This window comes from Sinocyclocheilus anshuiensis, unplaced genomic scaffold (assembly GCF_001515605.1).
Source record: "Sinocyclocheilus anshuiensis isolate Anshui unplaced genomic scaffold, SAMN03320099.WGS_v1.1 scaffold144, whole genome shotgun sequence".
Lineage (NCBI taxonomy): Eukaryota > Metazoa > Chordata > Actinopteri > Cypriniformes > Cyprinidae > Sinocyclocheilus > Sinocyclocheilus anshuiensis.
Genome location: NW_015555720.1, coordinates 377806 through 394914, shown reverse-complemented (window position 1 = coordinate 394914; position 17109 = coordinate 377806). Strand labels below are relative to the sequence as shown.

The window sequence follows — 17109 nt, the reverse complement described above, 5'->3', positions numbered from 1 at the left end:
TAAAATTAATTAAATTTAGCTGAGAAGGAAAAAATGGATAATATATTTGAATTACATTTATTTTTTCATAAATTTAATTTAATAAACTTAATGCCACTGGCAATTTTTTTTCCTGTTTTAAACATAAACCTAAAAAAAGATAAATTAAATAATAATAATAATAATAATACAAAAACTTTCTTCCAACATAAATCTTTAAATATTCTTTATGCAATCTTATGCAATTTCTTATCAAGAAAAATGTATCTTATTTTAAAGATATTATTATTATTATTTAAATGTATGAAATACATTAAGCTGTAAGTAAAATTAGCACAGTACATTTTGAATTAAGTTTATTTTTCTTACTCGACTGGCAATTTTGTTGTTGTTTTAAACAAAACTTGTTTTATTATAAACAACGATACAATTTTTCTTCCATTGAACACTAAAACAACATTTTTTAATATTCTTTATGCAATCTCAAACAATTTTTGCTTTTCAAAAAATTTATCTTATTTTAATTATATTAATATTTAAAATAAGATACATTTTCTTGAGAATATATAATATTAATATATTAGCTAAATATTAAATAAATTTAGCTAAGAAGTAAACAGCATAATACATATTTATGTTTATTTTTCTTACCCCACTGCCATTTTTTCTTGTTTTAAACATAAACCTAAAAATGTGTTTTTTTTTGTGCTTAAAATAATAAGCATTTTCTTATGCTTAAAATAATACCAATACCAATACCAATAATAATAATAATAATACAAAAACTTTCTTTCATGGAACACCAAAGTATGCTATCTTATGCAATTTTTGCTTCTCAAAAAATATCTTAAAGATATTTATATTATATATTATAATATTCATATATTCTAATATATCGGAGAAAATGGCTGTCTGATGTTTTCCGTGAACATTGCTCTAGACTCAGGGCTGCAGAGAGGAAATGGCGCAAAACAAAAACCTCGACCAACCTTAGTGTGTATCAGTCACTCCTCTCTTCCTTCTCTGCAAATGTCTTCACTGCTAAAACGTCATACTACCACAACAAAGTTAACTGTCTCTCACACACTTTAAAAAACTTTCTCTTCTCTTCTCTGTCCTCCTCCCCCTCCTCCTTCATCAACTCTTACAGCTGATGACTTTGCAATATTCTTCATAAATAAAACAAGAAACATCAATGACCAATTCTCCACACCACAAACCGATGATAACTTCATAACGACAAATACACACTCTCTTTCCTCCTTCTCTCCACTCTCGGAGACGGACGTTTCCAAACTTATCCTTTCCAATCATCCTACTACCTGTCCACTTGATCCTATCACAATTAATCGCAATAACCGTGACTATTTTTAGACAATTAATCGTCAGCCAAATTTCATAATCGTGACAGCCCTAATTCCAATCATCCTACTACCTGTCCACTTGATCCTATCCCCACTCACATACTTCAGGCCATTTCTTCTTCAGCCATACCTGCGCTTACTCACATTATCAACACCTCTCTTCACACTAGAGGTCTTCACGTGTCCACTTGGATCCGAAAACCCGAGGTCCGACCCGAGACCCGAGCGGGTTCGGGTCCAAAACTTCGACCAGTACCTCAGACACAGGTCGGGTTCGGTATTAGCAGCCTCGGGTTTTTCCCAAATGGACCCGATTAGACCCGAATTCCTTTAAACTATCCCGAATGCGTAGGTTACTTTCACTTTCGCGTTAAGTGAGGAACGCACATAGAAAAGGAGCATACGTTTGTAACCTCGCACACAGAAATCATCTTATAGATATGAGGTCCATCAGGAAAATCCACTTGCTTCATTATGCTGCGTGTTCATGCAGGGCTTTTCTTTTTTGTGTGCAGAAGCCTTTCGCCAGAGATCAGGTTGCAGACAACAGCGAATCCATGATTAGGCTATCGATTTATTTTTTATCAAACTATCATGTTTATTTTTCAAATCCACTGGTCACAATTGAAAGCCGAGCTCAGAAATAACTTGTCTCCATCAGGTAGGCACTAATGTAAAGTAGCCTAATAATACATTTAATAAATGTTAAATAAATCAAAGTAGCCTAATGGAGAAGCGGCCAAATCAGTCAGCAGGACACCAGGATTTTTCCTGACTGACTGCAGGGCTGCAGGGCTGCAGGCTGTACATACGTCAATGCCGTTTACGTTGGGGTCCAGTCGGGTTCGAAAATAAATGCCGTCGGGTCGGGTCGGACTCTGGTCTAATTTCATTGGGTCTGTCTCGGGTACAGAATTTAGGACCCGAGAAGACCTCTACTTCACACTGGTACATTTCCCACAGCATTTAAACAGGCTCAGGTAACCCCACTGCTTGTCTAACCTCATAAAGATGGGCATCTCAGGAACCGCACTCCAATGGTTCAAGTCTTACCTCTCAGGTAGGTCTATCAGGGTGTCTTTTCCACTGCATGGTACGGCACGGTACGGCTCGGTACGGCTCGGTACGGTTAACTTTTTGGGGTTTTCCACTGGGTGGGTTTTTTAGTGCCAACTCGGTTGAGGTTCCAAGTGAACCGTACCGTTACCAAAATGTCAGTGGAAACGCAAACTGAGCCGTTCCGTGCCGTACCGTACTGAGCCGTGCCGAGCCGAGTCGTACCACGCAGTGGAAAAGCGCCATAAGTCACAACTTCTTGCTACTGGGTTTCCTCAAGGTTCAGTGCTTGGACCTCTTCTCTTCTCCATCTACATGTCATCATTAGGATCTGTCATTCAGAAGCATGGCTTTTCTTATCACTGCTATGATGATGACACTCAAATCTACTTCTCATTCCAACCAGATGTAGCTGCTCGCATTGCAGCCTGTCTGAGATATATTTCTAGCTGGATGAAGGACCATCATACAACGGCCCGGTCCTGCAGATTTGCCTTATACAACATTAGGAAGATTAGACTCTTCCTATCAGAGCAAGCTGCACAACTCCTTGTCAAAGCTCTTGTTCTCTCCAGACTAGACTATTGTAATGCTCTCTTGGCAGGCCTTCCCGCATGTACTATCATGCACAAATGATGCACAGATGTAAGCCTCTGCAACTGATCCAGAATGCAGCAGCGAGAGTGGTCTTTAGCCGCAAAAAGCTCACGTTACACCTGGCTACCAGTAGCTGCTCGCATCAAATTCAAGGTACTGATGTTTGCCTACAAGACAACGACTGGCTCTGCACCAATACACCTAAACTCGCTAGTTCAAACTTGTGCGCCCTCCAGAAGCTTGCGTTCTGCAAGTGAACGACGCCTTGTGGTGCCATCCCAAAGAGGCACAAAATCACTATCACAGACTTTTTCCTGGACTGTGCCCAGCTGGTGGAAGTCTTTGGCCATTTTCAAAAACCGTCTAAAGACACATCTTTTTCGCCAGCACCTAACGAACTAATACTAGCACTTTAATACTAGCACTTACCTATTCTATTCTGTTCTGTTCTATTCTATTCCATTCTAAAAAAAAAAAACCCTAGCTATTTGTACTGTTCTAGACTGAGACTTGTCACAGCACTTGTATACTGTTGCTCTCCCGTTCGTCTGATTGCTTGTATTGTTCTCCTCATTTGTAAGTCGCTATGGATAAAAGTGTCTGCTAAATGATTAAATGTAAATGTAGTAAATATAAGAAATGTAGATAGTTTTTTTCTCAAAAACTAGATCAAAATACTGATTAAAAAGAAAAAAAAAAATCCTGCAATCAAAACGTAAGACTCAAGACTTTCAAACTCAGTTCATGTGTCTCTTCATGTGAAAATAAAGTCATGTTTTGCTCCTACACTGGAGAAGTCATATGTATACATTTAATTTAAAAAGTGAGCGGAAGGTACCAAGAATACGCTGCACCTGGTTTTAAAGCTAACAGTCATGTGCAATGTGGTAACTGGAATGGTTACGCACACAGTGTAGCTTAATTTTAGCAGACTTGTTTTCTTTGTGTAAATCCACCCTATGATCATAAACCATGTAAACCTCTCCCTTTACATCCTGAAGTCACAGCAGTCCACTGAACGAAAACCATCCAGAACATATCTGCAGTAAATTACAGCCGTTTGCCATGTGTAAAACGTGAGGATGAAATCGTAAATCAAGCATGAAGAATACATAAAATACATTTATAACGTACACTTTATCTCACTCTGCTGAGTTAAATAACACTTTCTTGCTGATTTTAAATTATTGTTGTCCAGTAAAAGTTCCCCTGCCTTTTCAAACATACCATTCCCTGCGTGAAATCACAGATCCATCCACATGAGACACATAGTCGCTGTCTGTGCCGTTGTCGTAGCACTCGTCCTGCAGGTAAGGGGAGCCGTTGTGTAGCGGCGGCCCACTGGGGTTCACATTATGATGGTTGTGGTGGTCAGAGTAATACGTTCCCTCTCTCTGAAGGCTGAGATTGTCTCCCCAGCCCTCCATGTCTTTGTGGTCACTGGGATAATCGGGATAGATAATGTCTCCTTCGGGTTTGGGCTTCAAGTCTTGGCTTCCGTTGCCAGAGTCGTCTCCGTAAACGTCCTGAAGCTCATGGGGTTGAAGGACATCCAGTTGCGACTCTTTTTGCATGTCGGATGGGCCGATGTACTGTTTGGTGTAGTAGTCTCCTCTGAATGTACGGCGCTGACGCATGTAGAAAGCCCCCGCCAGCGCCATCAGCAACACCAGGATCAGGATCCCACCGACAGCACCGCCCACGATAGTGCCCAGACTGCTGTCCGGCGCAGAGGCCTGAGTTGGGGCGGTGAAGTGGGCATGGTGGTTGATGGGAGCTGTGATGGTTAAGGTGGTGTCAGGAAGGATGGACTTGGAGGTGCTGGTGGTGGTGGGGGCTGCAGTGGTCGGGGGCGGCTCTGAGAGGGTGAGATATAGACAAATATTAAAATATAGGTAAACAGATACACAATTCAAGACAAGTTGTGAAGAAAATGCACCGATTTAATATTTTGGCTGGTACTGATTACGATATTAAAATTCGATACTATTAAAACAAAATAAATTTAGCTGTAAAATGAGCATAACACATTAAATTGAGCAGTTAACTAAATTAAAACAAATTTTTTTTTACTTGAAATAAAATAAACTTTAACCGAAATGAAATAAAATATAAAAACACTTAAAACTTTTATTTCAGCTAGTCACCAAGGCAACAATTTTAATTTAGTTTATGTCGATGTTCTAAAATAACTAAAACTAAAAAATGAAAACTATATAGACATATAAAAAAACTAACAAAAGAAAAAAAACAAATTTCTAAAAGTATAATATACCTAAAATTAAAATGACAACAGAAAATATAAAAGAAAAAAACTAATTCAAAATATGAATAAAACTATAACAGTACTTCAATGATACTAAAATATAAATATATAAAAAAAAAAACCTCTGGAATGAAGTTTTTTTCCCCTCGTATACCACTGGCAATTCTTTTCTTGTTTTAAATGTATATCTTAAAAAATTAAAATAAAATAAAATAATTAAATTAAATTAAATTAAAAAATGAAAAAAATAAAAATAATAATAAAATAAAATAAAGCTAAAAATAATAATATACACCAACATTAAAATTCTGGTCAGTACTGACAAGTTAATAATAAATGTATACTATTTTGTCTTAATAATAAAAAAAGTCACATTAAATTTATTCACAAAAAAAAAAACTGTTTCAAAGTAGTTTGAAAGAAAATCATGATGTATATGCACCTGTATATCAATTTGTTATATAAAGAGCTGGCAAATAATGTACAGTAGTTACAATTTGTGACAAAAAAAATCAGGCTGTTGAGATTTGTTATATTGTATATATTGCTTTATGTGAATATACTGCATGTATATGGATAAGGTTGGATCTAATATACAGGTGCATCTCAATAAATTAGAATGTCGTAAGTATTGAGTACATGTACAGTAGATGAACATACTTTCCAGAAGGCCAACAATTCACTAAAAATGTTTTTTTTTTATTGGTCTTATGAAGCATTCTAATTTGTTGAGATAGTGAATTGGTGGGTTTTTGTTAAATGTGAGCCAAAATCATCACAATTAAAAGAACCAAAGACTTAAACTACTTCAGTCTGTGTGCATTGAATTTATTTAATACACGAGTTTCACAATTTGAGCTGAATTACTGAAATAAATGAACTTTTCCATGACATTCTAATTTATTGAGATGCACCTGTATATCCAACTTCATATATTGTGTACTGTGCAATACACACACACACAAATAAAATTAATCAAGTGCATTAAAGCATTAAAACCTACAGTATGAAATACAGACTTTGATTTTGAGATTTGCTATTGCTTTGTTATTAATTTATTAGCGATTTAAAAACATTTTAAATGCTAGATGACAAAAAAGAAATCTGAATGTAAAAATAGGGAAAATGAACAATTAAATATCCAATATCTGATATATAGAAAAATGTAATATTGATCGATATTGTACCAATAATTCTGTAATATAATTATTTAAAGGTTATTACTCAAGATAAAGGACAGAACTTGCAATGACTAAGAGGAAAAACAAAATCTTGCTGATGTAACAGCAGGTTCAGGCACCAAAGGGCACAATTATTTGAATTTGGAGGCCTGTGAAGACACAGTAACGGTGAACAAGTCTTCAAGACTGGTATATCAATTTTACATCAAAAAAGGATGTTAAAAATATTGCACTTTTGGATGGTATAAAATAACTATTTGGTGTATCAATTATGGGACGTCAACTGGGGACAACTTTCATTTTAAGAAAGTCACTCTAAACTTCTTCAAAGAACAGAGGCCCAGGTCCTGATTTTTCCTATATCATTTCGTTTTTCTCTATGCTTCTGTCATCCATGTTTGTGCACCACTGAAGTCCAAAAACTGCCACAATATTTGGATTATGCTTTGACTACAGAGCTAAATGATAAAGGTTCCTCATGTTTTGCAGCCTGAAGAAGAGCCAAATATGTGGTAAAAAGCACAGTGGCAAAGAGCTGATGAATTGAAACTGCTGTGAGTTTGGTCCAACTTTATTTACGTCATTGCAGAAACCTCACAGGCCAAGTGTAGAGCGTTTGGCACATTCAGCCAGCTTTCAGAAAGAGCTTCTGTTAACGGTATTTTCAACAAGAGATTCAGGAATTTACATATTCAGTAACAGGAAATACACACTTACTCAATGATACAACACAAAAGTCAAACACAAGAAAACATCTTGTGAGTTTTGTCAGGGTTTTCCAGGCTGTTCCAAAAAATAAATCCAAGATGGTGGACAAAGTGAAAGAAATCTATCAAACAACAACAACAACAAAAGAACTATCAATAATAGAGTGCTTCAGGGATCATGCATTTTTGTAGGCCATCCCAGAAGTTCACATCCCCCTGGTTTCCTCAACAAAAAGACAATAATGTTTTTACATTGGCTTTTGGATTATTCCAGAAAATGAGCTGTGACCAACAAAAGTTTATTATTCTAACATGTATAACACAAATGAATACAACTTTTATGAATTTTCAAGCCCAAATAAAGAAGTAAAAGCATGACTTCAACGTATGGATGGGCGATATGGCCAAATAGATATGATTATTAGGTATTTTTATGAAAAACAGTAGTCTAAATACATTTAGTATTAATGCACGAATGCTATAGCTTAATGATGAACAATACTGAAATTATATTCCCTTACTCCTTTAATACATTTCATTCATGTCTACATTAATAATATCATCAAATTTCTAACGATTATCCCACATTTCTGCCACAATACCATGGTGCAGTTAGTGTTACTACAATAAATCCATGGTAAATGATGGCGATTTGTAGACTGAAAAGTCTTCTGACTGTATCGTTGTGCACCGTTTCTCTCCTGTTTGTCAGCGCTGTTTCATCTGGTTTTAAAATAGTTTAAATCGCAACGTCATTTGTGTTCTTTGCAGAATTCAAGCGCTTCAAACTGGATCTCACAGCACTGTTCAGTGTTCGCGTGACTGAGACTCATCAGCGAGTAAACGCATTTGCTCTAGTGAGCTCGCGTTGCGCTGCCATTTGAACTTTTAGCCGAGCGGATAAATAGTCCGTGTGGCGTGCTTTAAATGAGCAGCGCTGTTTTCATTCATACTTCAAAGCCACCACCATTATGCTTTAGAAAATCTACAAGTTGGAAAGTTTAAGTTGCAATAGTTTGCAAGAGTGCGAGTATGAACACAATGAGGCTGTAAAAGTGAATTAATAAATAGATGAGTTTTACTGTTGTGTGTGATGACAATTAATGTCCCGGAAAACCTCCATAGTTCCATTTAGCCACTTGTTAAAAAGTGCATTTTAAAGACAAGTAAAAGCTTTAAAAATCACGAGTAGGGTATTATTGATGCATTTTATGTTGCAGAATAAAATGTGAAAATAGCTTGTGTTAACCACAGGCCTTATTTTAGGCATTCAACCAAAAACCCATTGACTTTGAAACCATGGAACCCAAAGTCCAAAAAAGCTTGTTTCTGGGTTTTAGGGCTCATTCCTGCCAAACTCTGTAATTCAGAAACAAGTTAACAACAAATTCAGTATCAGTTGAGTCAATTCTCCAGTGCACTCCCTGCTGAAATACAAAACAAAACAATAGAAACATCACAGAATTTGAAATGGTTTTACTGGTTATAATAGGAATTGTACTGGTTTTAATGGAAACTGTAATGGTGCCTGTGGGTCTCTACTTGTAATTGGGTGCCTTCTATTGGTGGCTTGTTAACACCACTAAATCCTACTGGAATATGTCCCAAAACACACTACAGGAAACCATTATTTACTGGTTTAAATGGTTAAAAGTTGATGGTTTGTTATGTTTGTAATGGTATTTGTAGTGGAAACCTTTAGAATTTCTGTGATGGTTTCTATTGTTTTTTTCAGCAGGGCTATGGAGAACAATAGAGAGTTTGCTCAATTAAACAGTCACTAAAACAGTGTTTGAACCTTATAATTTTTTTTATCCAGCTTCACCGAGTCACCAACTTGGCATTTTGTTTATGCCTGTATGCAAGTATGAATGGTGTCTGTTTCACGAAAGCAGAGACAATGTCAGGACATAATTTATCAACCAGTGATCCACCCTCAAACTTCAGCCTACCATGGAGAAAACATCATCATTAGTATCTGTGGAGCTGAAAGGTTACGAGAAACTTCTCACCTTGTACCAGGAAGCGTACATCCTTAAAGCTCTGTCCAACGTCGTTCTGAACTTCACACCTGTATTGTCCAGAGTCGTTCGGCTCTAAAGGACGAGTAAACACCAGGCTGCCATTAGATGTGTCCACACCTGCAGGCATTGGGGCGTCCAGTCTGAGGAGTGACAAAAGACATGATTATCAGTTTAGAGCTTGTTGACAAGTTTTGCAGCAGGAAGCCACCCTGAAGCAACCTCAAATTCTCTTTTAAAACACTGAAGCTGAAGTTTACCATTGAACTGACATGTCCAATAAGATTAGAAGTAGCAAACTTTGTGTACAGACCTGGTCCAGAGGTACAAAAGAGCAGGTGGGTTGGCATTGGCTCTGCAGTCCAGCTGTACATTTTTTTGTCCCATGTACCACACGTCCTGCTGGCCCATCACCATAACATCTGGAGCAACTGGAACATAATTTAAATCATTGTTGCATGAAGAAATAATATGATCGCCTTGCTATAAAAATATATAGTGCTTAGCAAAACCTAAACCCTTTTCTTTCTTCCACAGAACACAAAAGAGGACATTGCAGGGCTGGGTATTAACACATATTTCACGCAATCAATTCAATTTCATTTGACTAACTCTTGATTTAATTTCAATTCACCTGAATATATATCAGATACAGTACATGTCAATTTATATATTCAATATCTCTTAACTAATGTTGTAAACTACATAGGGGACCTCTAGTTAGTACATTACTATAAAGTTAAAGGTTAAAATGTATCTATTAAATTCATTTGCTATTAATTTTTAGATATTATAATCAACACTTAAATATTTATTTGTATAAACATTTACTGTAAATTGACCATAAGGCAGTTTATATCAGCTTCTTAATTATATTATTAGGTTTAAATATTTATTTGTATAAACATTTACTGTAAACTGAACATAAGGCAGTTTATATCAACTTGTATTGGAAATGTTTTCCAATTTGTTGTTGAAATATAAACATTTAAATGGTGGTTGTCATAAAAAAGTATTTCAACAATTCAAAGACTGATTCTTGTGATTTAAGAATTGATCTTGATTCCTCAAAATGAATATTGATTAAAATCAAGTAATGGATATTGTCAACCCAGTCCTAATATTTTGTGAAATGTCTATGCTGTTCTTTTCTATACAATGAAAATGAATCAAAATTGGGGCTGACAAATTCTAAAAATGGCAAAAAGCACCATGAAGTCCCATAAAAGTAGAAAATATGACTTGTGTACCATATATCAATTGTTCTCATTTTATGTTCAATGGCAGAGAAAGTCATACAGGTTTGACACAAAAAAAGTTAAGTTATTTTAAAAGTTAAAAATGATGGCAGAATTACATTTTTGGGGTTGAACTATCCCTTTAATCCATATAAATGCTACTGTACTTTGGAAATTCACTTAATGCAGTACTCTGTAAAGAACAATTTCTAAGCAATGAAACTCATATTATTTTTATAAGACATTCAAATTGAGCATGAAACCATTCTCACGCTATGGACGTGAGTCCCAGAAACAGCAAGGGGAGATGTGATTGGCTAACTCAATTACACAGAAACCTCAGTATACTAAGGCTTAGCTGTGGCTGAGAAAATAAACTGATGTGTGATATGGAGAGAAGATTCAGGAGTGAAACAGAGAGCCTTGAGATTCAACCCCAGCAGTCTATATAACAATAACATGATCAAATTATCATCAAAATAGCCAGTGTTCAAGTTTCTTATTGAACAATGCAAATCAGTTGCACTTTTAAACACGGCACTGTAAAGATTCTGTAAATCTGTCTTGTTTTGATAAAATATTCTAAACTTTATTAAAAATGAAACAGAGAGCCTTGAGATTCAACCCCAGCAGTCTATATAACAATAACATGATCAAATTATCATCAAAATAGCCAGTGTTCAAGTTTCTTATTGAACAATGCAAATCAGTTGCACTTTTAAACAAATCTGTCTTGTTTTGATCAAATATTCTAAACTTTATTAAAAATTTGCTTGAGCAGCATAAGACTAAGAGAGATGTTTAGACTTATTAAGAAAATATGGTATGTACAGGTGTACATACTATGTACTTATTATAACATATGTACTTGTTACTTGCTATGTACTCATTATAGCATATTACAATATATACAGAAAACATGCACTGATGCTCAAGAAGGCCACACAATGCATTAAGAGACGGGGGTGTAAACTTTTTAAATTGGATGATCAGGGTAAATTGTACTTCTTTTGTCTTCTGGGAAACATTTATGTAGCTTCTGAAGTCCAGTACTAAATGAAAAAATATGATCGTTAAACAAAATGAAAAGAATTTACACATTATCATCCCCCACCTCTATATATATATTACAACAACTGGGTAGTAACTAGGTACTAACCCTGAACCTTAACCCATGTAGTAACCTTATACTAACTAGTACTTTCTTGATTAAGTACACTTTAATTACACTGTAGGTACACATACTTTCAATTACAATAGGCCTATATCTTGTATTAAATTTAATTTTTTTTGATGGATTATAATTTTTTATCACTAAATTTCAGGGTCATGTGACACTGAAGACGAGTAAAATTCTGCTTAAATTCAGCTTTGACATCATAATAATAAATTACATTTTTAAAATATTCAAATAGAAATTAGTTATTTTAAATTGCAGTAATACTTCACAGTATCACTATTTTTACAGTATTTGTGATCATATAAATGCAACCTCAAGGAGAATGACAGTTAAAAACTGGTAATGTATAACATGTTAAAATATTACCTTACACATTATTGTTTTGTTCTTATGTGAAGCATAAATATCACTAAATTTATGCAAGATTTATGTTCTGAACAAGACTTCAGTAAGAAATCAAATTGTTGTTGTGTTTGCATGGTAAGCTTTGTCTATGATAAAATCATTAGTATTAATAGATGTATGAGGTTGTAAAACTCAAAAGTAGTTTTCTCACTTTTAAACACTTTGGAAGGCAATGTGTGATTTATTGAGTACTAAAGCCTTCTTCTGTCAGTATGAACTCCCCCACTTGTATTTCCGCTCCTGTTGCTGCCCTTGCTGCGCTCAGATCAATATTTCATAAAGCGCCTCCATTAAGCAGCGTGCCGTTCAAACAGACAGCAGCCAACAGTTCAAGATGCCAAAGGGAAGCACACTGAGGATTAAGATGTTAAAATTACTCCTAAATTGACATCTTGTGAGTATGAGAGTGGCAAAAGTGAGCAATCAGCGCTCCTTGTAACATACAGGAAACCCACGGAGATCATGAAATACTAAACAGGAGAAACGTTTTTTTTTTATAAAAGCAATTCACACTCACAAAACACATTGAGCCGGTAGGGAATGCGGAAATCCTGGGATAGGGCCGGGTGACGTACAACGCAGCTGAGGGACCGACCAAATGCATCCCGGGTGGGGGCCCAGACGTAGTGTACTAAAGTGGTGGTAGTGCCTTCAGGCTCCGGCTGTGTGATGACTGCTGTCTGGCCCGGCAGGTCTGATTCCCAGAGGACCTCTGCTGCTGGACGACCCCTTTCAGCTGTACATGTCGCCACCAGAGTTTTACCATCTCCATCCAACAGAGACAAGGAACCAGGAGACACATAGACCTTTGGCTCCACTAAAGGAAGAAAATGAGAAAGAGGCAAAACTGAACAATAAGCTTGAAGATGCTTACAGGGTAAAATATGTTATTTTAAATCTTGTTTTTATTAAAGTATATTATTTTTGAACATCTGTTAAAGGCATTTGTGTATAAAACAAAATGTATATTTGTTTTAAAAACACATTAGCGGTCAACATTGTTTTTTTTTTAAAGAAATTAATACTTTTATTCAGCAAGGACACATTAAATTGATCAAAAGTGACAGTAAAGACATTTATAAAAATGTATCATGGTTTCCACAAAAATATTAATCAGCACAACTGATTTCAACATTGATAAAAATACAAAATTGATTAAAAAAAATTCAACATTGATAAAAATCCACTGAAGACTGGAGTAATGGTGCTGAAAATTTAGCTGTTAGAATATATATATGACAATTTACATGTTAGAATATATTCAAATACAAAGCAGTTAATTTAAATTATAATATTATTTCACAAAATTACTACTTTTACTGTATATTACTGCTTTTATATACTTTAAAAAGAATAAAATAAAATAAAAATAAAGTATATTACAATACTTGTCTACAAGATTACTCGAAATACACGTGCCTCGAGAAAAACAAGAAATAAATAATAAAAATATGGAAGGGTCAGAAAAAAAACAGTACAAAATGAGTTATTGATATTGACCCTACAGGATGATATACAACAAGATGAATAAATAAGGAAGGAGGGGAAAAAAGAAACCATGTAAAGATTGGAAACTGGCCTTAGTACACTCAGAATTGATTTATTAAAGCAACCCTACAAATTCACATTAAAAATGGATGATCTGAAATTACTGAGTGCTGAGGTAGGAGTACAACAACATCCCTGAGTGCGTCTGAGTGGCTTCTGTCTATACAGAAAAGTGGCATATTAGTGTCTTAATATTATTGAGAGAGTCCACATGTATTTAAAGAGAACAAAAGGAAACACACATTGTGTATTACAGCCGAATCAATCATTGGGAAATGTTCAGCTGCCCTGTGCAACAAAACCCCACACTGCTTGAATTAAAACAACTGATTCAATTTCAGCTAATGTTTTTACTTCTGAAATAACATTAGCTAAGAGACCACTCACCTCAAAGGTTACATTCACACTACAAGCCAGGTCCGATTTCAATTTTCTGTGCAAATTCAGTTTGTGAGGATATTCATGGGACCTTATAAATGTGGTCCATATATCCTTATACTAACACTATACGCTGGCAACACACCTGCATAACTCCCTACTTTGGCATATTCATTATAAGGTAATCAACAAATACACTGAATATGATATCACGTTTTGTAATTACATGGAATTAGACAAACTTATAGTTTTAAATGCATCAGCATTAACATTAACATGACAACATAATAATTGTGACCTGTTCTTTAAAATACGACCACCACCACCCTACTACTAATTATAACTATATATTGCAAATTTATAATTTGTTTTAAACAAACACATTTAAACATTTCTGTTATATTTTATATGGTATTTCTTTTTAAATAAATGAGTAAAATATCACAGATTTGAGTACATTAACTTATAAATATAATATACATTAAACATATAAAGCTACAATTGTATTTAATCACAACCCATTATTGACATAATAATGTATTGATAATAATGCATAGGTCCCTGCTGATACTGTCACATTCACTACTGTTCAAATGTTCGGAGTCTGTAAATGTTTTTAAATATATATACAGTAAAAACAGTAACAATGTGAAATATTATTATAATTTAAAGTAACTGTTTTCTATATTTTAAAATGTAATATACAGTGATGGCAAAGCTGAATTTTCTCATCATTACTCCAGTCTTCAGTGCCATATGACATGATCCTTTAGAAATCATTCTAACAAGAAACATTTATATTTAGAATAGTTTTGCTGCTTAATATTTTGATGTAATTCATCAAATTATTTTCAGGATTCATTTTTTGATGAATAGAAAGTTTTACAGAAATACAGAGTTCTGGCATGAAACTCTAGATGGCGCAGTCCGATAGGTCTAACGCAATCTGACCTAATGACATCATTATCACATGGCTCAGCTGATTGGTTCTCTCCTGTATCGGTAGCCAATGAGCTCGCTGCTCAACATTCAAATATATGACTAGTGCTTGCCGTAGCAGTTGCAGCTTGCTTCAGAAACCCTCCATCTTCCCCAGCTCCACCTGTATAGATCTGCTACGAGGTGATTCATGTATGCTATATGGGGGTTATTTCATGTATGTTATATTTGCAGCAGCAATATTTCTTACATGCTCACAGCAGCATGTTGTGGATGTATTGGCGGTAGCAAGTCTCGGTACTTGCCGCAGCAGCAGAAGCAGCGAAGCAGATCTATTCCGCCAAGACCAAATACATTAACATTGTCATGTACATTACCATGCCAATCCCTCCGAGAGTTGTCATGACAGAACCTCTTTTATGTGAAATAGAAATCTTTTGTAACATTACAAATGTCTTTAATGTCACTTTTGATCAATTTAATGCATCCTTGCTGAATAAAACTATATATATAAAAATAATAATAATAAAAAAAAACCTAGTATAAAAATCTAGTAGTGTATTGCATGAAACTGGCAATGGTCAGAATTGAGATTTGGGCCACAGTGAACTATGAATGCAGCCATAATATCCTCTATTAATAAAATCGTATCAATACTACTTTAATTTGTCCTTTTCCCGCTTTCCTTTCTCCATCACTCTCTCTAGAGAATTGCAACAGCTGCGCTCTTAAGAAACAGTTTGGCCATGTGGGCCAGGAACGTCAACTTAATCCTACATGCAAGGCCGTCTGCTCCACACACCTGTTCTACTCTGTTTACAGGCCGCTCCTGTATACGAGAAATTGAAATAACCCCAGGCACCCCTAATGCTAAATATAGCCCTGCGGCACCTGAATGGTGGGGACCCACAGTGCATCACAGAGCGCTGACATCCGAATGCCAAAATCAGATCTAACCTGAACTCCATGCCATCTGCATCACGCTGGAGCTCTGCTGACTCAGAGCTTGCAGGGGCATCTTGGCAACTCATTCACACCCAACCCTCCTGATAGAAGTGGAGAACCAGCTGATCTGACATGCAGGTTGTGGGTTGCCGAAGGCCCAAGAGAAGGTCCGGGTATTGATTTATCATTAGACGGGGCAGGAATTAGGGCCAGGTCACTGTCGCCCCCACACAAATGCAGACCCAAAACATTCCTGCTCTGGGTTGCAGACCAGGGTTGTCGCCAAAACCACAGTTCCCCAAACAATTGTGTCATTGTAATGGACTCCAAGTGAAAGCAAAGTAATTATGTTAAAAAAGGAAAAGAATGAATTGTGGGTACAAATTATACCGTTTAGCTTGCGTGCCGCATTTGATGTGTTTTATTGTAAAAATTCACACGGTCATTGAGAATTCATTCCGATGATTCATCATTGTTAAATTCACAGGAATAGGGATGGCGGCTTCAAACTTGTGTGCAAAAAACACACTCAAAGCAGCTTATTGACCAGTGAATTTATAGTTTTAGAGGTTTGGGTAAATTTCTCCCTTTGCTGTGAAAATGCCAATGACTAATAGGGCTTTGTTTTAACGTCTGAATCAGTAATACCATTTCAGACTGGATCGATAACATTCAGAAGTTTTACCACTTATAATAGGGAAAAGATTAGCTTCTGTTTTTAGGTTTAGCCAGGAAAGCAGGAAATAAACAAGGAGGAAAAAATGGCACCCCACAAATCAAAATAGAAGGAATGTGCTAAGTGCTATCACGCCAGTGTGTGACACATATTTTTGTCATCTCTTTAGTGTTTGACAATGCTTCATTTCACTTGAGCAGAAAAGGGGCTCTGTGAAGGGTGTTTCCAGCCCTTTCTATAATTACAATCTACAAAAATAAGCAGAAGCTTCTAAATCACTTCCCTATAATTCCAGTCTTGTTTTTAATAGAGAATTTTTGGAATGTCAGTTAATCACTTTGAAGTGCCTTGGATAAATAAATGCATAAATAAATAAATAGATGTGTTTATCTATGTTTTGTTATTGTCAACACTTTTTTGTGCTTAAAACCATACAAACCTGGGAAAAAATAAATGCATGCATGAATGAATGACAAAATGAATGACTGACTGAATGAATGAATGCAGTCAATGGACATTTCTGACCCAGCAACTATAGGGTTCCGGAGGATTCTTCTAATTAGTGCTGTCAAACAATTAATCGCATCCAAAATAAAAGTTTTTGTTTACATAATATATGTGTGTGTACT

At 35.6% G+C, this 17109-nt stretch overlaps 1 protein-coding gene across 1 annotated transcript in view; it reads right to left on the bottom strand.

Moving 5' to 3' along the window:
- Nucleotides 1–3693: 3693 nt before the first annotated feature.
- LOC107672414 (nectin-3-like protein) overlaps nucleotides 3694–17109 on the bottom strand; it is a 41069-nt gene continuing 27653 nt past the window's right edge. Inside the window, exons 3-6 of the mRNA XM_016465598.1 lie at nucleotides 12512–12811; nucleotides 9485–9602; nucleotides 9163–9314; nucleotides 3694–4854 (exon numbers count right to left, since the gene is read on the bottom strand). Coding sequence (XP_016321084.1) covers nucleotides 4214–4854; nucleotides 9163–9314; nucleotides 9485–9602; nucleotides 12512–12811 — 1211 coding nt within the window. The 3' untranslated portion in view covers nucleotides 3694–4213. The remainder of the gene's footprint in view (nucleotides 4855–9162; nucleotides 9315–9484; nucleotides 9603–12511; nucleotides 12812–17109) is intronic.